This window comes from Arvicanthis niloticus, chromosome 8, assembly GCF_011762505.2.
Source record: "Arvicanthis niloticus isolate mArvNil1 chromosome 8, mArvNil1.pat.X, whole genome shotgun sequence".
Classification (NCBI taxonomy): Eukaryota; Metazoa; Chordata; class Mammalia; order Rodentia; family Muridae; genus Arvicanthis; species Arvicanthis niloticus.
Genome location: NC_047665.1, coordinates 41,357,958 through 41,382,557, shown reverse-complemented (window position 1 = coordinate 41,382,557; position 24,600 = coordinate 41,357,958). Strand labels below are relative to the sequence as shown.

General features: G+C 42.8%; 1 protein-coding gene across 5 annotated transcripts in view; it reads left to right on the top strand.

The window, feature by feature from the left end:
* Elmo1 (engulfment and cell motility 1) overlaps positions 1-24,600 on the top strand; it is a 506,925-nt gene that overhangs the window by 258,949 nt on the left and 223,376 nt on the right. For all 5 annotated transcript variants that reach the window (XM_076939323.1, XM_076939321.1, XM_034510333.2 and 2 more), the window contains one exon: positions 22,575-22,683. In XM_076939323.1, coding sequence (XP_076795438.1) covers positions 22,575-22,683 — 109 coding nt within the window. The remainder of the gene's footprint in view (positions 1-22,574; positions 22,684-24,600) is intronic.

The window sequence follows — 24,600 nt, the reverse complement described above, 5'->3', positions numbered from 1 at the left end:
AAATCTCTAGGTGTGTTTTCCTCTATACATACAAAACAGTGCTTTTTAAACTGTTGGCAGAACTAAGACCAGTGGCAAATTCCTGCTCTCTTTGCACTTGTGACATTGACATAGTCTGTTGTTCAAGGCTGGTCTCAGCTATGTGACACAGTCTCCAAATCATAAATGAAATAAGGGAGAGAAGAAGAAAGAAAGAGCAGTGAGAGAGACTAGTTAGATCCTGATCTGGGGCTGCTGAGACAGAATCCTGTGGGAGTGCTCCCGGATTCCCTAGTATGAGAAGTATCACTCCTGGGGTGCTACAATACATTGTGATCCTTTCCTCAGTGCAGGAAGATCGGGTGACTCTGTATCCTCTCTTCCTTCTTTGAGTCCCTCTGCTGTGTCAGTAGAGGTTCACCTCAATTTAGCAGGCGAGGCTCATGTCAAGTTTCCTCCCTGTGCTGTCAGAAAGCAGCAGCCCAGTTACAACAGTGAACTCTTACCTCATACCTGAGCTTGCTGGGAGGTAACTGCAAGGTCTCTGTTAATTGCTCACAACACTGTTCTGCAGTTGGTACTTTCAGTACTTATACTTGAGAGAACTGACACTCAGAGAGGGTAGGTTGCCTGCCCGAGGCCACAGAGCTAGAGGTGTACCAGCAATAAACTTTAACATGTATGCTTTTTGATATATTTTTATTAAAATATAACTTTATTCCCCCTTTCCCCTTCTGGCCCCTTCCATATCTCCCTACTCTCAAATTAATAGCCTCTTTTCTTTGATTGTTAATTATATATATATATATATATATATATATATATATATATATATATATATATATGTGTGTGTGTGTGTGTGTGTGTGTGTGTGTGTGTGTGTGTGTATGTGTGTGTGTGTGTGTGTGTGTGTGTGTATGGATATGAACATAGAATGTATATGAACATAGAATGTAGCTCAGGGGACAGTCTCTCAGAAATGGCTGCAAAGGAAAACCAGAACAATGACAGTATCAGTAAATAGCTAACATGGAAAGCCCCCTCCTTAGACAGGGAGACTGTTTCACAGCAGGCATCCTGATGACCTGGCTCTTAAAATCTTTCTGCCTTCTCTTCCAGAAAGTTCCCTGAGCTGCAGATGCTGGGGCTGTGATGTAAATTATCTACTATGGCTGGGATCCCCATGATCCATTGATCTTGGCATCTAGACGAGATTTTCTGTGATGGTTTTTGTATGCTGTAAAGTGAGGCTTCTTTGATGAGGGGTGGTGGCTAAATTTGCCTCTGAGTATAAGGATAAGATTTAAAATGTAGCTAGGTATTATGCTGGTCTAGCATAGTCAGTAGTAGATTCTTTTCTGAGGTTCATGATCTCACCAGCCCAAGGAATCTAGCTAGGTTTCTATGACCAACCATGACTTCCCTCCTGTTGAGTGAGTCTGAAGTACAATGAGACAGCTGTTGGTTGCCACTAATTTGAGGGTACACACTCTGTGCACCTCTACCCTACCATGCTGTCATTGTGTGGTTCACAAGTATAGCATCTGGGTAGGACTATTTAATTTTTTCTCCTCTGTCAGCAAGCTAGACTGCAAGAAAGAGGCTTTCAGGTCAAACCCAAGAGGAGTCATCTAAAAGTGTAGTCATCCTTAAAGCTGGATGGTATTCTGTTGTGTGTATGTAACACATTTCATTATCCATTCACCTGTTAAAGGACATTTAGGTTGTCTTCCTTTCCTGGCAACTGTGAGTCAAGCAGTAATGAACACAGCCATGTGAGGGTCTGTGGAGTAGGCTGTTGAGTTCTTTGGGCATATGCCATGGGTTGGTCTAGCTGGATCATATGGTCCATTTATCTCTAATTTCCTGAGGACTCTCCTATTGATTTCCAGAGTGGATAATCGGGGATTATCCAGAGTGGCTGCACCAATCACATCTGGATAACCTTGGTATTTTTAGGGGCTAGAAGAGTTATGTGGAGGTTTAAGCCACACTTCAGATGAACCCTACAGTCGTTTTTTGCCCCATTAGCCCCAAATTTTCTGAGGAAAGGGAATTTGAGTTGCCTGTAAGCAGTTTATCCTTCTCTTAAGCAGTCACCTGTACTCCTTCCTCTATTCTGTTTAGCTTCTCTTTGCTTTCTATGTCGGTGTGGTACTAGATCATATTGGTGGCCACTGATAATAGTCTCCAGCTGACTGAACTGCTCAGCTCACTGCTGGTACCTGGAAGGTCTTCATATGACTGTACCTGGCTGTGCCCTTTGCCACTGCTGGGGCGGGAGGCTGAGTAGATTCTCAGTCTCCCTTCTGCTTGCTCTTTCCCATCCTTGTCAAATCCCAGAGCCCAGCGCTTTAGCTTGTTCTAGATGTTTATTCTTTTTCTGAAAAATGGAGGACTTATCTTGAGAGGAGGGAAGGGGAGGATTATGCTTCAGAGTTTCTCCTGCTGTAAATTTAAAAAGGAAAGAAATAACGCCATCCGATTCTGTAAGGTTTCTGGCGTGAGTTCTGGGAGCTGTGTGCACCAGCAGCCCCCTGGTGGCTCCAAGCAACAGAAAACTCTAGTTGCTGTCCACCTGCTCGCCCTGAGGGAAGCAGATTCTACCAGTGCCTGTGTACCAAGGCGGGCGCTGGTAGCGGCGCTGCTGACTCTTCAAAGTAAATTAAGGAACTTTTCACATTTCAGAGGGGGAAATTGGCAGTTTTCCAAGTGGCATAATTACAGGACAGTGTGTAATGTGTAATTAAACTTAACTATGAAGCAAATGATTGGAATACAGCTCGCTGGAACATCATTTTTTGTTCCCGTAGCACTGACAGATCTTCCCCTCCCCTTGTCCCCGAAGCAGCTTCAGCACCAATTGCTCCTAATTTTTTTTAAAAAAATAAAATTATATGTTGCCAGTTAAACACACAGTTTCATGTAAAGGAGCCTTTTTTATTTGAGTGACATTTTCCTTCTAGGTGACATGGAGCAAAGATTCAGCTTAGAATAGCAAGGGCCCCACAGCACAGCCTTGCAGGGACTTTAAGAAATGATTCTTTGTCTAACAATTCATGTAAATACTTTATTCCTGCCTCTTAGTCTCTTATTTTCATTCTTTCTCTGACCAAGGGCCATGGCTCGGAGGCTTGTTTTTATGTATAGCTTTTTTTCCCCCATGCTTTAAAAATAGCAGCATTAATTTCGTTGATTGTGAATATGCAAGCTGTTCCTGCCAAACAATCGGGACCCCTTGAGAGTGTGAATGCGTGTGATTAGATTTACTAATTGGGCTGGAAAGCACAAATTCTGACTCCCAAAGCCAAAGATTTGAATGGAATGCTTCAGTCCTTAGGATGAGATCATTGTTAAACATGGGCCTGGCTTATTTCAGAGGACTGGTCCTTTGCGGAGGGAGGGCAGACACAGAGGGATCTGCTGCTGGCTGCAATGGTTATAGACTGCCCGTAAACCACCTGCCACCTGCTTGCTGTTCCGCATGCCTTCCTGTGCCCACCTCTCAGTGTCTGAAATCTCAGTAGTTCTGTCTTAACATGGGTACTGCCTGCTTTGGTCTTTCTTGGTTGCAGACCAAGCTGAGATAGAGGCTCAGAGTTTTCCACTTGGTTTTATGCAGTCTTCTTGTTAACTTTAAAACACCGGGAGCAGCTGGCATGATGCTTACATACTATTACTGTGTGGGAGACCCTGAGTTAAACTTACAGCAACAAACAGAAGCAGTGGACATTAAATTGTTGATGTGTTAATTGAAATAAACATCTCACCCTATGATGAACTCTGTGGTTGGCACCTTACAAACACAGGTCCACTGTGAATTCTAAGCTATAGAAGGCGTATGTGTGGTTGCCACCCTCATGACGCTGTTGGCATTAGCTACTGATTTTCAGGCACTTCTCTGGTTTTTCTGTCTCAAGCCCAGTCCAGTTTTTCTTCTATATTTTCTTACTTGGTGATTTGAATATTTGCTGGTGCTCTGCTTTATGACAAGCCCTGCTTCTTTCTGCTAAAATCATAAAGCTTCTTCCTTCAAGTACATGTCTGTATACCTGGCTTTGGAGCTTGCAACTTCTTCCTCCTGCATGCACCCATTGCTTCCCTGTGTTGTATAGTTGCATTGCAGGAGCTCAGAAAGTAACAACACACTCCTGCGTATGCCTGGGGAAGGGAAAGGGTTTATATATAGAGAGAAATTTTCAGGCCTTCGTGACTTTTTGTTATTTCTCACTGATGGCCTTTGCATTTGAGGGCATTTTTAGACCTAGAGAAGAATTACGATCTTGTTGCCTTGGTGGAATTGCTTATGACATGAGATATCATGTCATCTGTGAATAAATGCAGCAGAATTGTTTGTTCCTTTCTAATCTGTACCAGTTTTCTTTTTATTATCTTATTTCATTACCTAGGACTACCAGTAAATACTAAATAGAAATGATGGGTGATATCATTGCATCTAATTTTAAGGAGAAAGTGATGGGTGTCCCACATTTAAGTATGTCATCTGCTGTTATTGTCTTATAGATGTTCTTTACCAGATTGATAAAACTTCCATCCATTTTTAATTTCATGAGGGTTTTGGCATGGATGGGTATGTCTGTGTTCAATGTTTTTATTTTTAATTTCTTGAATTTTATGAACTTGTTAATATTAATTGATTTTTAAATCATTGTGATGTGTGATTCTTTTTATTCACAGATTCTACTTAATATTTTATAGATCCTTTATTAATAGACTGTCATTGTATTATGCATTGCATACTATGCACTTTGTGTTTTGTTTTGTTTTGAGATAGGGTTTCTCTGTATAGCCCTGGCTGTCCTGGAACTCACTCTGTAGACCAAGCTGGCCTTGAACTCAGAAATCCACCTGCTTCTGCCTCCCAAGTGCTGGGATTAAAAACTTGCACAACCACTGCCCAGCTATAATATGCACTTTGTGTACAATTGACATGACCACAAAAGTCAAGAGTGATGTGCTTTTCCTGCTTCATGTTGTAATGTTATAACCATCTACTTCTTCCCCACCGTCATCCTGTCGTTTACTGTGGCAATCACCAACATGTTCCCCATGTCTGTGATTTTGTCATTTCTAAAGAATGCCATGTAGGTAGAGTCATGAACATTTCCACACTGGGCACAATCTTCTAAAGAGTTCAGGCTATCTGTAACAAGGATGTTCCCTTTTGTTTCTTTGAAGGATCTATATGACACAGTTTGGTTTACTCTTTTTGCTCATTGACAAACAGGATTCATTTGTAGTTCTCTGTGATAAATGTTTGTGGAGAAAATGTTCGTCTATGTTAAAAGAATTGTTTGTCTGAAGTCCTCCGTTATTATACCTTTGGTTTTCATGTTAGAGTGATCTGGCCTCATGGGAAAGTTTAGGAAGGGGTCCATTGCTTCTGTCCTCTGGAGTGAATTGTAGGGAATCAGTTCATGTCATTCCCTACTTATGTGATAAAACTCACCAATGACATCACCTGTGTCTGATCCTTTCTGGTTACAGAGTCTCTTAATTATTGATCCTATTTCTTTAATCGACCTGGAAGGACTCAAGTGACTGTTCTGCTCCATTGTACCTGTGAGGGAATTAGTCCTGTCCTGTAAATCATCAACTATGTGAGCATAGAGTTGTCTGGGAGATTGTGTGGGGATTCACGGTGCTGCTTGGCTCAGTTTTCACTTTCCAAGTGAAACTGTCATTGTTTTCTCTCTATTTCCTTAGACTAGCTGGTATGTGGTAATTGGTTTTGGTTGTAACAAAGAGTCAACTTTCTATTTCCTTGATGTTTCTCTCCTGTGTCTTTTCGATCTCACAGATTTCTACTCCAGCTTTTATTCCTTTCTTTTGCTTTCTTTGGGTTTTAATTTTCTTCCTCCCCCCTCCCTTTTTTAGGGAGAAAGTTTAGAAGTTATTGTTCCTCCTGCAGGATTTTGACTTAGTTGAACTTCTTTGGGACTTGTTTCATTTGAGTGGAAACAGTTTGCTTTACTGTACCTTCCCAGTGACTTGAATATGTCTGTCTCAAGATTACTTTTCACTGCAGTAAGGACTGCTATCTGAACGTCCAGCAGCAAGGCCTGTTGCTTCTACCCTCAGAAAATGTCCACAGCCTATTTTTATACAATCACACCTCCTGCCCATTGCTGAAATAATGCATCAAGTCAGCCCTCTTTCCTACAGTCCTGTAACAACTTACTAGTTGGATCTACCTGCATCCAGCTTTCCTTCCCTGGTCTGCTCCCAATATGTGTTAATCACACTGTTAAAGATCCAGTGAGATCCTTCCAAGGCTGGTCAAAGCCTGTTCCTACCATGCTCACAACCCATATGGTTCCCATCTAATGCAAAATACAATCTAGAGCATCCCCTATCTCATCTGCATGTGTTGTGTGCTTTTCCTAGGGAACAGCACAATATCCAGCCATCCAAGGTGTGTAACAGACAACAGCATAGATTCTGCTGAAGTCGGGTGTGGTAAATCAGTGAGCTTGGTGTTATTACAGGAGTAGGGGTGATGGGCAACTTACAAGTACGTGGATGACTCAAAAGCAACCGTATCACCGAAAATCTCCCCCCAGCATGAGTCATGACTCATGGAAGCTACTGTCCTGGACCTAGCTATGGGCAGCTAGACGGGTCAGAGTCCCCTTTCTCAGCAGTTGTCGAGTGCTGCTACTGTGAGCCTTGAAATTCTTGTCAGTTTCAACTTTTCCAGACTTGACAAATCTGGTTTCTTCTGAGTCTTCTTCCCTCCTCCTTCCAAGAGTGAACTGTCTGGATTCTGATAAATTTGCTACATGTTCCACTCAACTCACTGATACATTTTGCTGGTCATTTGGAGCTCACACAATTAAATAATCACAGGTTGGGTGGCTTACACAACAGACTTTAATTTCCTCACAGCTAGGAAGGTTGGAGGTGTAGGATCAAGGTGTCAGCAGGGTTAGTTTCTCCTGAGGTCCTTCTCTTGTCACTGGTGTATAGATAGTTGCCCTCTTGTTGCCTTGTTATCTTGTTAACGCTCTTTGCATAGTCATGCCTCAGGGCAGGTACATCCCAGTGTTGGTGTCTGTAAGAACACCAGGATCAATATCCCACCCTGATGCTCTCATCCCCCCTCTCCCTAGTTGCTTGTTTGATGGTCTTGGCTCCAAACTTAGTCATGTGCTGAGATAGTGTTAGGGCTTTTAGATATGAATGGAGAGGCACAGTTCACTCTATAGTATCCTTGCTGACCTTGAGTTTGCCATTGACTGGGCCCTGTGGGGCGTCTTTCGGCTTTCTGTCTTCTGCTTAGACATGCAGCTCACTCCCCTATCTCCTCTCCTTTTAAAGAATCCCATAGACATTCCATCCCTTTGTTTTCTGTCCATTCCGTCTCTTTTGTTTTTCTACATGTCTAATGCCTGCAACCCCCAACACACATATGCATTCTCTGTATTGATTGCTCTTATTTCCTGGTGTCTGTCATGAACTGGAGGTCCCCTCTGGCTGCAGACCTCTCAGCTGCCAGTGTCACTCTTACAGCCTAGAGCAGTAATTTAGCGCTAAGTTACAAATGAGCACCTGAACCAAATCAATGGCAGGGACCTCCCAGAAAGTTCTGGTGTCATACGGACCCCCAGGAAGGAAGACATGAAAATGGGTTTCTATCCGGAGGCGTACCCTCCCAGGCTGCAGCTGCCCTAGCTTGTGTCTGTCTTACCATGGGAACCAAAGAAAGAGATCTATTGGTTTGCTGCAAGATGACCTTGCCCCAGATATGTTGGCACTCATACTTGGGTGACTCACTGCTGACTTTCAATTTCTAATTGTATTCATGTGACCATCTAATACTGGGCAAGCCGGTATCAGCCACCTACCTGCCAAATTCGAGGTTACTCTGTTATTGGTGCTATAAAATGTAGGTGGTAATGTTTCCCCAAATCCCATTATATTAGTTAAAAATAGTTCTGCTAACTTAGGAACTGTGAGATAGACTTATTATACTCAGGAGTGTGTAACATTGCCAGGTAATTTTATTTTTACATTGACATTAATTTCTTATCAGATTTTGTCTTGCATTGATACGACTCAAGATTCAAAAATTTAGAAAATCATGGGCAGTATTTGCATATATTTTAAAACATTCAAACAAATTTAATCACAGATGTAATGGTACTAATAACTAAATTTAGTTTAGCTATTTTACCATATGCTCTTCTGTAGCAAAGACCCTTAAAACCAAGGTTCTGGTGTTTGCCACTTATGCCTGTATTAGTCAAGCATAGACCACAAAGAACAAGGGGATTGTTTGATGGACTGCAAATCAGCAGCTTTCTAGGGGTTCTCGGGCCCTCAGCCCCAGTTTGGGGCTGTTCAAGCATCCACCTTCATGGACTCAGCAACATCCAAGCTATCAGCTTCTCTAGAGTAGAAGCTGAGCTCTGACTGACAGCTCCAGCACTGACACGGTACAGAGCTTGGGCGTAGGCCTGAGGGATTAAAGAAAGACTCAGACTCAGGTCATTCATTGTGAGAGAATGCCAAAGCTTTTACTGGGCAGGTTCAATACATACACCAAGCTAGGGAAGGAAAAACACAAACTCAGAAAAAAAACAGGAACTCAACTGGAGGCCAATAGGATGTCAAGTGTAAATTCCCTTTCTGGGACACCATGCCTTAGTCAGGATGTTTTGATTTTAGAGAAACCGCAGAATGTTACTTAGTAGACAGCAGCATAGGAAAGTCTCAGTCAGGGCATAGCAGCCCTTCAGGGTCCTACACTGACCAGTGGAGGAATGAAGCAGCAGAAGCAGTAGCAAATGGAGTAGATGAACCTGCCAGTGAGACACAAAAGCAAAAAAAGGCAAAATCAGGTGTATCCCTTGGACCGTTTACCTAGAATACCACTGGAGGGTATTGCCCCACATTTCGGATAGGTATTTCCCCTTCAGCTAACTTGAGAAAAGCCCACACAGTTGTGCCCAGTGGATTAGTTGTTTCTGGTCATGTTGGACATAAAGATCTAAAACCAGGGGATATGCTCCCCAAGAAACACTCACGGACTGGATTCGCTGCAGTAACATGATGTTTATTGATGATAAGATGAAAACCAGTATACTTGGGTTCTCCTGCGTGAAGGCAAGAAGAACCCTGAATTAAAGCTAAGGGCAGTTTATATACCATTTTTACAGAGTTCACAAGGACAGTTAATTATTTCTTAGACAGTAACCATAAAGGATTTCAAACAGCCGTTCCCGGTTTCTAAGTAACTCAAATTTGCACCTTATCTTTTACAACAAAGAGGGTCAGCTTAAGTGGCTTCTGTTTACCCAGGTTTACTGTGTTAAGGGCCCATCTCTCTAATTAACTCCTATCTTGGGTCTTTCTTCCTGGAATGTTTGTTTTAGTCTTTGAAATGTGCTTCTCCTGGGATGTGTCCCTGGAAGGGGGGGGGGGAGTTAATGTTTGAGGTTAAAACCAAAATCGGAGCTTTTTTTTTAATCTTAAGTTTCTACAGTCAACCTGAGCAGCATGATTAACCTTCACAGCGTCTGTCTGTAAATTTGCTGTTACCAGCCACAAGAAAGTGGCCTGGCTGATCTTTGAGTTTTTGAATGGTGATGCTCCTGTACCACAGGACCTTTGTATATACAGGAAAAAGGAATGCGCCTTGATGAGCAGGTCAGCCATCACATGTTTGAGGTTTGAGTGGCAAGGCATTAAGCATGTAATTGTGTGGAAGAATGTTATTATTAAATTAGGCTCTTGTGAGGTGCACCTGTGAGGAATGTTGGCAGGAGCAGGTCCTGACGGCAAGCCTGTTGGAAACACCAAATCCCATATCCAGTGCTGCATAAATAGGTACACAAGCGGCACTGTGGTCTCTAGCATCTTCTTCTTCCTCCCCTTTCTCCTCCTCCTCCCCCTCCTCTTTCACCCTCTCTTCCTCTTCTTCAGTGTGGGATAAATCTTTAAAGAGAGGCTCTGAAATGAAAACTATAAATAACAAAGACATTTTGACAAATGAGTCTGAGATACTTGCCTTCCCTAATACCTGCACTTCTGGGGAACCAAAAGCAGACTACCTCTCTTTGATACCAGGATGTGTAGATTGAAGACACTGGCTTCTTTCCTGAGGGCATTTGGGTGGCTCAAGTCACTTCCTCGGAAAGGCACAGATATCGATTATTTTGGCCTTCAGCACTTTCTTTCCCTTCACATTGGCAGTCAGAGATTCTCAGTCTTTGTAGAGGAATTGGGAGAAATCGCTCTGCTTACCCAGATTTTTCAGGATTTCTTGTGTGCCTCCACTCTTTACCCAGAAGGTCAGTCTTCAGGCAAGGAAAGAGGGTGGCTGTAGGGTGAGTTCTAGCTAGAATAGGGGCCGTGGTACCTAAGTGCTCTCCAGTGAGTGGGAAGGGGCAGGAATGCCTATGGGGCATCTTTTCTTTTAGGAAGCAAATGGGTTCTACTTTCTTCACTGCCTGGTGGGGATCAGTGTTCAAGAATCCCTTCACAGATTGTGATTCCCCCAACCTTACTGTGATTCCCATGGTAATCTTTGTAGGTGGTTGGGTGCTGCTGTGGAGGCCTCAGGTGGGAGGTGTTGGGGACACCTCCTCTGGTGTGGAGGCCGACACCCACCATGGTTTGTTGTGCTTCCCACTCAGCATTTATAGGAACCATTTATAGCAAACACTGGGCAAGTGTTTTCCAGAAACTCACAACTAGGTCATTTCCACACCTTCCAGCCTCATATAAATATTTATTTCTTCACAAGACATAAAGGAGGTTGAACACAGCATCATGGACAGGCCTTTGAAGTGTAGGCTTTGACCAAGTGAGGGCCGGCTTGTGCGTTTCTTCTTCTGCTCAGGCGCATCACCCTTGAGGGCACAGCAGGCACAGGCAGTCAGCACCAACGGTGTTCAAGAGTGTTTTCCTCCAGAACCTGGACCCTGTCTGTGGACATGTGCTCTAATGAGTGATCCCAGGACCCAGAGGCAGCCTCATGATGAAGAGCAGGGTCTGGCCAGGCACACTTGACTGCCGAAAGGGAAAGGGAGGCTGTGGAAGGCAGACGGCAGGAAGGTGGCTCTGTCTTTCTGTGATAAAGACGCAGGGAACATACAGAAATGGCAAATTATGGGAGAACATGTGGAAGTCAAGTGTGGCCGAGTTCATTGTGAGTGACCGGGCTATAGCTAGCATAGCTAGTCCCACCAGAGGCTAGAACCATTTTCTCCATTGCCCATTCACTTGTATAGTAACTGTATTAGTAAGTGCTTACTGTACCCAGCACTCGGCTAGGATGAGAAATTCACAGGTAAGATGGCCCTGTCAAGGCTGATCCCACCCGGAAAGCCAAGACACACGCACATGCACACGCACACACTCATACACATATGCCTTCATCCCATCTGGAGACAAAATACTCTAGGAAAATAAATATAAGTAATATTCTAGGAAAAGAGTGAATAAAACTCTAGGAAAAGAAATATAAAGATCCATAGGGCTTTACAGAAAGGTTTATTGAGTGATTATCATATGAGTTATATCTAATAGGAAGTGCGAGGGAAGGGTTGCTGTGATTCTACAGGAAAGGTCCATATCTAGCCTGGCTCCTATAGGAGTGGATCACTGTAACAGGATCCTTTCTTCAGCAGAATTACTTAAGCTTAGAAATTCTTGTATAGGGTAAGCTGAAAGACCATATGGAAGCCTACTACTGTAGAAGCTTCTTAAGATATATGCATGTATGTATATTAAAATATATACATATATGGGAGGAACCTAAAAGGAATCCACAATGAGAGAGACAGCGCCTCAAGTAGTATCTTATGTAAGCACTTCAAAACCTCCAGGGCTGAGTTACATCTTCTTGACTCTGGCCAAAGGAGCCTCAGTGGAACTCTCCAAACATCACAGGCTATTGCCAAGGCTATTTTTTTGCTGTCCACAACCTGATGATAATATCATGTTGCAGAAGATAAAACTCACTTCCTGTTGTTAAACAAGAAGAGGACCAGCTTGTGCTGAAGTAGAAACTTCATTCCTACTGAGTAGGATAAGATGTAATGGGATGAGGACCATTTAGAAAGCTGTTTTCTCATAAAACAAAGATTTCCTTTTCACAAAGTTTTTAACTTTCACAGTTTTTAACTTCAGGTCCTTCTGGTTGAACAGCTTATAGCTGAACTTTTTAGCTGGGTTTTAGTCAGGAACTTTTTTTTATAGTAGATAACCTTGTATGTGATAATCAGTAAACACGTTCTACTCAAAAAATGTGTTTCTGAAATGTCCAGCTTGTCTGTCCAGAAGAAAGTAAATAATAGTTTCTTTCCCCATTCCCATGCTCTCAGAGCCACTCTTCTGAGGCAGAGTAGATTTCTGAATGTAGTCTTGATGGTAGGATTGAGAGAGGAGCTGACATTAGAAGCACGTCTCACTGCTGAGTCTCTCACAAGAGCCTCATTAGTAAAGCAAGCTCTGTCTGAACAGGCTTCTGACCGTACACTAGCTTTAAGAGATCTGTAATGTTAACACTTTGGTGACGGTATGAAATTGGGTTTCAGAAATGCCAGGCTTATGTTTCATCTAACACTGCGCCATCTTGTTCCATCTTTGCTTTTGGGTGTCGGCCATAAGAGGCATGTGTAATCAGTCACATCATATGAACAAGTCACAGCTCTGCACTGTGACCCTGAAATCACTGATTATTTTGCCAGTGTGCCGAGGGCCTCAGCTGGTGCCCTTCCTCCAATCCACACCTTTCCAGTTGTTACATGCCTTTCTTGCATACTGTGGCTCACCTTGGCTCAAAATGGCAAAGAAATACCTTTCTTCTCCTTTGATACTGAACTTGGGGTTCCCCTCTGCATGCAGCTTTGCCTGCCTGCTCTCCACATCTCATGTGCACCTCTACCTCAAAAGTGGTACTGCCTTGCTTTGTAAGCCACATAAACAACTAAGGAAGTATGTCAAAGCAAAGGTTAAGAAGTATTGCTATTTCTTCATGCATGTCTTCATTTTGTCTAACAAGTTGTTCTGCAGTGTCAATGCTTTTGGTGGGTGGGAGAGATGCTTCAGCGGTTGAGAGCACTGACTGATTTTTCAGAGGTCCTGAGTTCAATTCCCAGCAACCACATGGTTGCTGACAACTGTCTCTGATGGGATCTGGCACCTTTTCCTGTCATGCAGGCACATATGCAGGCAGAACACTGTGCACATAATAAACAAATGAATCTTTTTGAAAATGCTTTTTGTGAATGGCTCAAAGAGTGTTGAATGGTGGGGAAAGTGGGTGGGTTGGATCTGGGACTCAGCTGCTATACTGAGGGGACACAGCATTTCAGAACATTGTCCTTGAACCTTGAGCATCAGTATCACCTGGGTGTTTCATAGGAATGCCTACCACAGAGCCTAGTGCTGAGTCAAGTCCACATTTTAACAAGGTCTCTTGCATGATCTGAGAATACTTTTAAAATATGCTGGGTCTTGGATAATGAATGCCTATGAAAGAATTCAACACTCGATAAGTACATGTGTCCTTCACTATTCCTGCCCTTTGCCCTTATTCCAAACACTTGTGAGAACCAAATAAACTAAACTTGTGGGAATTTGTGCTTGCTAATCATTTGATTGCTAGTAATCTTTTTAAAATTTGAGGTAAAATTGACATGCCATAAAGTTAGGCATTTTAAAATGAATTATTCAGGAGCATGTCACACATTTGTAACGTCACCGTCACTGTTTAATTCCAAGACATTATCACTGCCTCTAAGTGGCCTTAGAGAGTTGCTGCTATGTCCCATGTTCCCTAGTCCCAGCCACCAGTTCCTACGGTCTATCTAGGGCTCTTCTCTCCTTGATGATATTCCATAATAGTTATTTTAAAAAGCATATGTATTGTGTTTTCATCGGTTCTCTTTACTTTGGATATCTTTTAAAATAATACAGTTAGTGAGAGAAACTTAAGAGAATAGGTGTGGACCACTTTGTCTGTTTCTTATTCCTTTTTGTGACAAAATACTCCACTGGAGGACCTCACTCACACTAAGCCGGCCATGCATTTCTATTGAGTCCAAATCTGAGCCCCATAAAAAATAGCTTTAGGCCAAGGATTCCCAAAAGATAGACCCAAAACAGCAGCACTCATATCACATGGGAACATGTCAAGATTACAGGTTCCCAGGTCCACATCAGTATCAGGGAAACACAGTTCTGGAGATAGGGCTTTGAGATTGGTGTTTTCATGTGCTTGAAGAGGATTCTAGTACACAGTCAAGTAAGCAAATTACTGCTTGAAAGAAGCAAACCTGTACTGATGCCTACAGGTGCTCAACACACCTGTACCCATCCTTGGGCATAGCAACTCATACAGTGGCCTAGGAGAAGTGTCAACGCCCAGCTCTCCAGTGGAGAGAGAGTGCAGCTCTGCCACTGCTGGCTTACAGGTGCTCAAGAGGGCCAATTTCTTCACTTTCCTCATTGATGTCGGGGTCAGAGGCCACACAAACACAGGTATCCCATTATCCCTGCTGTTACTTGAGGCCCTCCCTCCACCTTGTTCACAGAGGAAGGCCAGCAGCGACTGCTGTGATCGCTTCATGTACTCCACATGTCTGGCTTTTGCACTATACCAAAGTGCAGGGAACGTTTCTTTTTAGTTGATTAATGCTCAATTCGAGGTCTATTATGAACCTCCAGGCTTTAATTACTACACCATTACCCAGTCGATTCCTTGCCATTTTATATTTATGGCCTTTATTATGCCTTGGTATGTGCAACTGCCTAATTTTATTCTAAATGCATTTCACCTCATTAACTGGGTTTTATTCCATTTCTCTCTTTTGTCCAGATTGTTATTTATCTCAGTACTCTGCGTGTATTTTCTGCTTTTGCTTTTTCACCAATCTGACCTCTCATGAATTTTCTTCCTCTTTTCCTTGGGTTGTAGCATTCTCTTGCCCTTAGATACAGCTCCCAAACATCCTGGATACACAGCACTGGGGATTCTCCGCCCCGTCTGTCAGTCATACTCAAGCTCAACTTGCTTGCTTCTAACCTTTTGAATTTCAGCTGCTGACTTTGTAGGCTGTATTCATAGGTATTCAGCTCTGCTCGGCTGCCTGTAAATTTTAAATAGCAAACTGCTGCTCAGGGAAGTATTTTTTGTTGTTTTGTTTGTTTGTTTTTAGGACTATATTGCTAAAATATTATTAAAATAATTTCTTAAATATTTTTCTACTGGTCCCTTCACACCCTCCCCCAAAGTGCCCCAGAAAGATTACTGTTTCCTTTTCTGACCTGCATATTTTCTGCAGTTTTATTCTAGACCAATGACATGAAATCTTACGGGCACCAAGCAGCACCGTGTTAAATCAGACGATCAGCAGATCTTAGCACACACATCGGTTTACGAACCACTGTTCCAAAGACATGCTAAAAAATGTGAAGAAAACCATCTAACTAGATGCTGTTTCTTCTACCAATTCCTTGCCTTGCTATAGCGTAGTTACTAGTGGGCACAGTAGGCAGCTGTGTCTAGCTTACTGTTATCTTTTGAGAGGACTTTACTCTTGAGCTGTAACAATGTATCAGAAGTGCAAACCCAGAATAAGCTGTAACAATGTTTCAGAAGTGCAAACCCAGAATAAGAGCTTCCGGGTTGCTGCAGCATACACATCACTATGGCCACCATCACATCTGTAATCTTTGGGTCATAAAGATCTTCACCTCCATTTTTATGTCCCGTTAATCTTTACAAGCTTTTGTGGGAGATATTTCTGTCCCACTTTTTCATGGGAAAACAGGTGAGTCACAATGTCAGAGTAGAATGTGCCTGAAGTTATCTCAGATTTGTTCCCATCCAGGGCCACAGTGCTATATGTGTTAAGCCCTTTCCCATGCTCAAGGTTGCTTAGTATTTAATCTTTCACTATTAGTAGGACTCCTTAGCAAAAAAAATGTGTCCTCTCCAGTCAAACCACCAAAGTACCTGGCTGGATCTATTTATTTCTCTACTGTGTGACTTTGGAAAAAGTGGAACAGCATCTCTTTGCATGTGTCCCTATCTGAACCATGACAATGGTGTACTTCAGTTATGCATCCTGTGAGTGAAAGAAGGCAAGAGGAGGAAGGATGTTAGAACAAGGCCTGAGAGATAAGCTCTGTGGTTGCTACTTAGCCTTTGCTGTAGTCTCGACTACATCTGTAAGGCTTTTTTTCTTTTAGGTGTATTTTCTCTGGAGCCATACTCCCTCACCTGTAGATCTGATGGGCATGTGAGTCTAGTGGGCTGGCAGCCCTTGATTCTGACTTGCTGTGGTATGCTGGCTTGCATGGAGTACCTTCTATAATTATAGAGCTCTTGTTTTGCCCACTTAAAAATTACCCTTTTAGGACTTTGGTGGTTAGTCTTACGGACTTGCTTAAGATTCATGATCACAATTAGCCTCTTGTACCGCTGTATTGAAGTGGCCAGGTGCTCTTCTGATTAACTGTCTCTGCCTTTCTGAGGACCAATCATCATTTCAGTGGAGACAGGAGGAAAGTGATTCTTGCCTGGCTTCCAGGTCTTTTCAAGAGGAGACAAAGTTGCTTTCCTCTCTGCCCTTGTAGAAACCTGGAACTGGAGACATAATCTAACATTATTCGGGTGTCTGCTGTCATTAATGCAAATGACACTTGTGTTGGTTAAAAGCTGATTGCTACAAATCAGGATTTCCATTTACCTCCCAGTCTGTCATTGGGCAGATGACAACCCATCTATCTAGGTAGATGGGTTTTACAGTTATTTTCATGTCCTCAAGGGTTCTAAGAGTGAGTGCTCTATGGCACCTCTGCATTATTAGTATTAAGATTTCAGTGCAATCAACAGGGTGTCATGATAGGGGTTGCTCTGGGGTTCCCTGCTCATCTTTGTGCTAGTTCCTTGTATCTGTGGGGTAGGTTTCTGCTTAAATAGAGCATAGGACATCCTGGCCTGCACTTTCAGTATAAGTTGGTAAGAGCACAAATAGATCTCCAGACCTCTTACGCTAAAAATAAGAAGGCTTGCTTTCATGTGTCTCCAGAGGCCTGTCACCAGAGAGGTAATCTTCTACAATCATAATTTTAGTTTAATTTCTAGTAAAAGTGTTGCATGAAATGTTGGCCAAGGGCTACAGAGCAATCAGAAGGAGAGGTAGAATAGAGAGAAAATGAGCCCCGACTCTGTGCGGCCTGTTTCAGACGCCTTGCTTCCACACTGTGGCTTTTCTGACACAGCAGTCCCATAAAAATGGGAGTTGTGGAATGTCTGTAGACCTTGAAGACAGTGAGGACATCACTGAGTCTACTCACCCCTCAGAGTTAAAGCAACAAGACTGAGACTGGAAGAAAAACCTCCCATGTTGACAGGGACATTAACACACAGGGGGTTCAATCTAGGGCTGACCCCAAGAACCACTGAGTGGATTGTAATTCTTGGCCCAGTGGTTAGAACCTCATCAGAAAGTGGAAGAGTGTATATCAAAGGGAGCACCCTAAGTGTTTATTCATCATCAAACGGATTCTGGAAACATGCATGGGCAGCCCTGTCAGTCCCGTATTTGTAGCTCAGGATCTGAGCATGTAGTACCGTTAGTCAAGCCCTAGTCAGTTGGGTCTCTCATCTGCAACAGCTAGAGAAACCAGGTATTCTGAGCAGGCCTCGGGGAGGTGGGATGTATGGAAATGTGAGGGGATGCCTCAGCAACTTTGTACACCCTGAAGAACAGATACTCATCTTTAGTGAATAATGGGGATTGGTGAATTAGTGAGAAGTGTCTGTTTTAGGGGGAGTGGGGTTTCTGAACCTACTTTACTGAGACACATACATACACACACACACACACACACACACACACACACAACCAAATAAACCAACTCATAAAACTTCCCTTGGTCTAACTGGGCTAAGTCATCTGATGTTCATGCCAGGTGTACGAAGTCAGATTATATTCTCAAGGGGCTAGGAGAGTTTGGGAATGGAAGATTAAAAAGAAAAAAAAAATGTTTGTTTTCGATAGTGTGTAACTGTGTAGCCCAGGCAGTCTTTGAACTCAGAATACTCCTGCCTAAGGCTTCTGAGTGCTGGGATTACAAGTAGCTTGTACTACCATACCCAGATAACACTTTACAAATTGAATTCCAAGCAGGACCAAGGGTAGCTATGATCTGAGAATTCTTCCTTTTCTCCCAGCTGTCTTGAGAGGATAATGTTAGCTGATGTATTCCTCCTTCGTCCTGTGGACATGTTGGGGATCAGTTGATAGACAACAGGTAAAGGCATCCGTAAACTTCAAAATATATAAATTTCAGGTTTACACGGGTATATAGTGTTCTTATTTTGTAAAGCAAACTTGTTTGGTATATGACACATTGTAAGATGGGCGATAGTAGTAATTTTAAGGTTCCATTTATCAGTCGCTAGTACTGCTCTTGCTCAGGATCTGAGCTCTCTTCCCAGCATCCACACTGGGTGCTTCAGAGCTGCGTAAAGCTCCAGCTCTAGGGAATCCAGTACTCATGTCTGGCCTACACAAGCATTGCACTAATGTGCACTTATGTTATACACACCCCATCTAACTAAAACTAAAATAAATAAAAATATTTAGACTTTAATTTTGGTTTCTGTCTGTGCTGGCTACTTTTAAGTCTAGAGTTGTCTGAGAGAAAGGAATGTCAACTGAAACAGTGCTTCCCTAAGACTCCAGCAGAGGTGTTAGTTTTGTTTTCTTTGTTGCTTTTGGAGACAGGGTTTCTCAGTGTAGCCCAGGCTGGAACTTCCTCTGTAGATAAGGCTAACCTAGAACTCAGACATTTGCCCTCCTTTGCCTGCCAAGTGTTGGGATCGAAGGTGTGTGCCACCAATCCTGGCTGACAAATCCTTAGTGACTGATATGAAGCTCAGACTGTTGTGCGCAGTGCCCTACCTGGGCTGATGGGCTTCGAGCTGTAAGAAGCAAACCATGAGGAGCAAACCAGTAGGCAGCATCTCTTCATAGCCTCTTCATCAGCTCCTGCTTCCAGGTTCCTGCCCTGTTGTGAGTTCCTATCTTAACTGCCTGTGGTGATGAACTATAGTAAGGAAAATAAACCCTTTCCTCCCCATGGTGCTACATCAGCAGCAGGAACCCTAACGAAGACACTGTCTCAGAGTATCAGTTATCAGTAAAGGAGAAAATAAAGATTAGAAAGTGTGCACTTTGTACTTTCAAATGGAGCTTTTCTAAAAGCCTCAGGTAGGCATAACTTATCTCAAAATACTGAAGTTCAATATAGTTATATAAATGTATTTAAAAAAAAACAAAAGCTACTGCCCGTTTAAGCATCTCTCAGTGTAGTGAAACCTCATTAGTAATAGTTGTAATAATAACTTCTAAATTATTTCTGTAAAATCTCTCACCTTAACTCTTAAACAGGGAACTTTAAATACAGCATCTGTCGTGACTACGAGAATCAGGAAGGAAGGTTTGTTTTTCTTTAGGCAGGTAAATATGAGAAGATAGATGAAGTATTAAAAATAAAGAGAAGGGCTTCTCCAAGCGATTTACATATTGATTACTTAAATTACTACTTAATTTAGTGCCTGCTAATAAACTGCGCCTTGGAAATGTTTCCTGAACATTTATTGGCTGCAGTAATTCTACCTAGTGTATGCGGATCACATCCTCATTAAATATTGATGCACTCATGAAATGTTAATAGAATGTTAATGTGAAATACAGGGGAATGTGCTCCCTGGGAGCTTGGAGCTATATGTGAGCTACCTGTCTCCTGCTTTGCTTTATGTCCTGTCTTCTTGCTATTTTCTTCAGTTTGTTTCCTCATTACCAGGAGATTCACACTTCTCCCTGATCTGCTGTCTCAGATACAATTTTTAAAAGGAGAAATAAGATTTTTTTTTTTCTGATTGATGGCAATGGGACTGTTCTCCCTGCCTGCTTTTCCAAACTGGAATTCTTGCTTTGAATCAGAATGAAGTCTGTTAAAGGTTGTGAGAGAGGGAAGCTAGGTCTCAGGAGACAGTTCACAGTATACCCTGGCCAGGGAGCTAGACTTCAAGGACTGGGGAGATGACCCTGTCTGGAAGGACAACTACCTTGAGGGTCTGGATCACAACACTCAGCAGTGGCCTTGTGTGCAGCTAATTCAGCCTTTGTCTTCCCTTGATCTCTTTCCTAAATGCCCTGCCTTGTCACCTTAATTCTGTTGCCTGTTCCTTTCCTGACATCTGGGTTTCCATGGCCACTTAGCTCCCACAGCCTTCTTGGGTTCTGGGCTCCAGATGCTGCCCTCCAGGACCAGGTTCCTCCTCTCCACAGACAATGTGTTGGTATTCTAATATATGCTTTCTCGCCCAAGGGGCTGTGACCTGGGTCCCTCTACCTGGCATGTTTTTCTGCTCACAGACCCAGACCCAGACCCAGCAGGCTTTTGTTCTTCCTCTGACTCTCAGCAACCAAGGAAACATCCTTAACCTTCTGACACATAGACTGGCAGGCTTTCTTTCTTCATAATGTGCATGATGGATTGGAACTGCATATTAGCTTTTCATCCTTCTCTTCATCAGAAGAGATATGACTGCACTGTGCCGTCATGGCCCTTATGTACCTTGTTCCTTACTTGAAGAAGTCTGGCCTGGTAGCTAATAGGTGCTCAATTAATATGGTTGGTTGAACAAATAAAATACTATCCCTCCCATGGAAAAGTTCATAGTCTAAAGAGGTGCATTAGTTTGCTTTGTGCTATAATAACCAAATATATGAGGACGGATAACTCTATAAAGAAACAAGGTTTATTTGGCTCACAGTTCTGGGACAACAAACCCACATATGGTGATGGACTTTTTGTGCATGCCTGTTTACACACACACACACACACACACACAGAGAGAGAGAGAGAGAGAGAGAGACACGTACCCCTCTGGTGTCTGTTTTGTCTGTCTACCTGTTCTTCTTCCTGTCTATTCTCCTTACCCTCTTTATAGAACCATCAGTATTCAGTCCTGACCTCAACAATCTGATCTGGTCCACATCACCCAACCCTGTTCCCTCTGCTAACACCAGTCTTAATCTCTCACTGTGGGGATTAAAATTTAGCACAGCCTGGAGGAACACTCAGACTGTCTCCAAACTATAATAAAGGGGAATGTGAAACTCACACTGAACAAAAGTGCTCCTGGGAGGCCAGCAACTGAGTGGCTGAGCAGCTAAAGGGATAGCAGTCTGGCCTTACAGGGGAAGAGTTTCAGCCATAGCCTCAGATATGTCTAATGTGGTTTTGTGTATGGGTAAAGTAAGCAGCCTCCTCAAGTATTATTGCTTTTGTTGACATACGACTTTGGACTTTATTTACTTTGGAGAGTTGTGTGTTCTGTTTCTGTTCTATCTATATGAAAAATGGTTCCCTTAGGTTTAAGTATTGGGATCATTTTGAGCTAGCTATAGGAGACAAGAGGATTTCTTATGAAAAGTGGAATTTTCAGAAGATGGACTGAGAGGCCAAACTTTGACTACAGGGAAGAATCCTCTCCATGAAGAATAGGAGGCCTGGGACTCATAGATGCTTCCCCTGTGTTTCTTTTCTGTCACCAGCATCCATGTCATTCCATAGCCCATGGATGTTGTCATCATAGGCAGGTCTGTTTTCCCTATTCCATTAGTTACTGTTCTTTTCACTGTGATGTGCTGTGTGACTGAAAGAACTAAGGGAAGAATGGCTTTTTATTCTGGCTCATGACTGCACAGGTGTCAGACTAGCATGGGGTCAGATGGCATGACAAAACAAAGTGGATCACATCGTAGCAGACAAGGAGAGGAGAAAAAAAAAAACAAACTAGGAAGCATCCAGGGAAAGATATCGCCCACTTCTACACCCCCAGGAACCTACTTCATCTAGCTACATAGGCCATACCTCTTCTATTTCAAAACATCTACAGCTGCTCTACTTTTGTGGCTTCATCAAATCTGCACACTGAATAGGTCAGAACCTTGTGATGTAATCATTTCTGGAACTGCCTTTGCCGACACACCCAGAGTTGTGTACCTCTGAGCTGAGGTAGTTTATATTCTACTGAGGATGGCGAGATAAGCAAACCAATCATTTGGTTGAGGAAGTCTCAGTGAAGTACTTCAATTGGTCTAATTGATATAGTCCCCAGGTATGGTTCAGTGAGATCATGCAAAAACAGGGAACCTTTAGCAAGAAATCAGCCAGTGAAGTTGTACACAATTGCTGTTCCTGAGTGTGAGAGATCATCTGGGAGCCAAGGATGAAGTCCTGACACTTAAGTAGTAAATCTGTATTGTTTTATCTTTACAAAATGCTTTATAGGCCCCTATGTGCAGATGAAAACCAACAAGCCAAGCAATTCCAGGGAGCTGTAGGAGGCTTAAAAAGTATCAAAGTCTCAGGTGCTGTATTCTCTGTGTTCTATTTAGTGCCAGTCCCAAGAGTCACAGGTGGAGGATGACCAATAGGCTGGGCCGGTCCACTTTATGTCTTTATTGGAGTAAGCCTAGAGTCTTATGTGTTTTGTCAGTTTCTTTTCTGACCAATCCCTCTTCTCTCCACAGATCGTGCTTGAGAACAGCAGCCGAGAAGATAAGCACGAGTGTCCCTTCGGCCGCAGCAGTATAGAACTGACCAAGATGCTGTGTGAGATCTTGAAAGTGGGGGAGCTGCGTGAGTACATGTGTAGATGCCTTGTGGATGTAGAGTTTAGGACGCCCTCAGCTTCCGAGGTTGAGCCCCCACCTCTGTGTCGAATCCAGAGCGATGACACCTTCACATCCCTTCATTACGGTCCACTCTGGCTCAGATTTCCTGTGTGTGTTTCTACATGTCTGCTATGCACAGAAACATTAAAGGCTATGGGAATAGGGAACTTGGCAGGTATTGTGGCAGTTTCCAATATTATAAAAATGAGTACATATCACAACTGACTCACTGTTGGTTAGGTACAAGATCTGTGGGTTTCTCTCTTATTCTAGTTTCTAGTCTTCCTTTACTTTCTTTGGAAACAATTTTTCTCTATAAAGAAAAATTGAATACTTTAATAGAATTCTCCTGCTACCTGTGTTTCAGTTGTGGGGAATATTTACTCTATAAAGAAAGAATTATTGAAGGAAACGAGTAGCAGAAAATGAAAAATTGTCCAGAGATATGCTTTGACTCTTTTTCATACTCACATTACAAAATGTATGAGAGGACACCCAGAAAAAGAGATAATAATGTCCCAGCTTGTTCCTTCCCTGGTACAGCCTGGCTTTAGCATGAAGGCGGATATGACTTAATCTTCTTCCATTGTCCTTGCCAATGCCAAGTGTCCTTAAAGCAGCTGATTCTCACTTCTACCATCTATGAAACTGGCACACACATATAAATCCTTCCTCTTAGGCTTAGTAGCATGAGTGCCAGAGAAGACTGTTTATATCAGGAAAATGCTGGGGGGTGGCATGTGGTTCTATCTCAAAAAGCACAGATAATGTTGCCACCTGTTTTGAGAACTTAAAATAATGATACAGAGTGATTAATGGGAAGGGGCCTGATGATTAAATTGGAAAGGGAATTATGTTTTATTTACATTTTGAAAAAAAACTACAGGTACTGTTGAGAAAAATGAGGAAAACTTAGGAATTAGGAAAAACCTAACAAGTTGAGCTCTCGGACCACGCAGGAGCCAAGCATCCTTCAACCACTGCCAGTTGGGTAAAGAAGCCAACCTTGGCATGGATCTGCTGAGGAAGGTCATTGCCTGTGAGGCCTCAACACTGCAGAGTTGTAGTAGTAGTGGGGCAGCACACCCAGGGGAGTCTGTTAATTTATGCTCTTCACTGAGTGTTGAGATTTCAGCTCATAAGGGATCCCTGATGGGAGTTGTCTTTTCCTTCCCTAATGGAGCTTGTTGTCTTTGGTATCGGTTACTGTTTGTTCAGCTTGAGAATGTAAGTTCTAAATCAAACAACCCCTGTGCACTCTCTCCATCTGATAACAATTTTGTATTTATCTCAGTTTCATGGAGGGAACTGTTTAAAGTCATTTACTTACAAGGCTATCTCAATCTCTCCATTTCTAGAAAATGTAGAGACACCAGGATTTCTGTGTTCAAGACACTGAACCCCATTGCTCCTTTTTCATCCGCCCTTTCCATCTTCCTAATACCATATGTTGGCATCTTGACCTCATCTCGAGGGAACCAGAGAGTACACTTGTGCTGCAATGTTCTGTGCACAGCTTTCTGTTCTTCTCCTTTGCTCTGATGTCATAGTCATCCTGAAAATGGGCACAGTGGCAGGGGAAGAGGTGTTGGCAATACAGAAATGCTGCATTCTCTCTGGTACCATGGCATCTATGGGTAATTACTCAGCAGAATAAATGGCTCTTGTAGGCAATCTTGATCCCCAGAATAGAAGGCCTGTAATGGGAGCATTTGGGTTGAAGATCTGAGTGGTGTCTTCACTTTATAACTAAAAGTGCAAAAACATCAGTGTGTCAGGAGTCTGTTAAGGCAAAATACTCAACATGAAGGGACCAGCAAGGGAGGCCTGGTTGGATTTTAGAGTGGGTTGTGGGTAGGGTAACTACTGATCTACAGGGAAC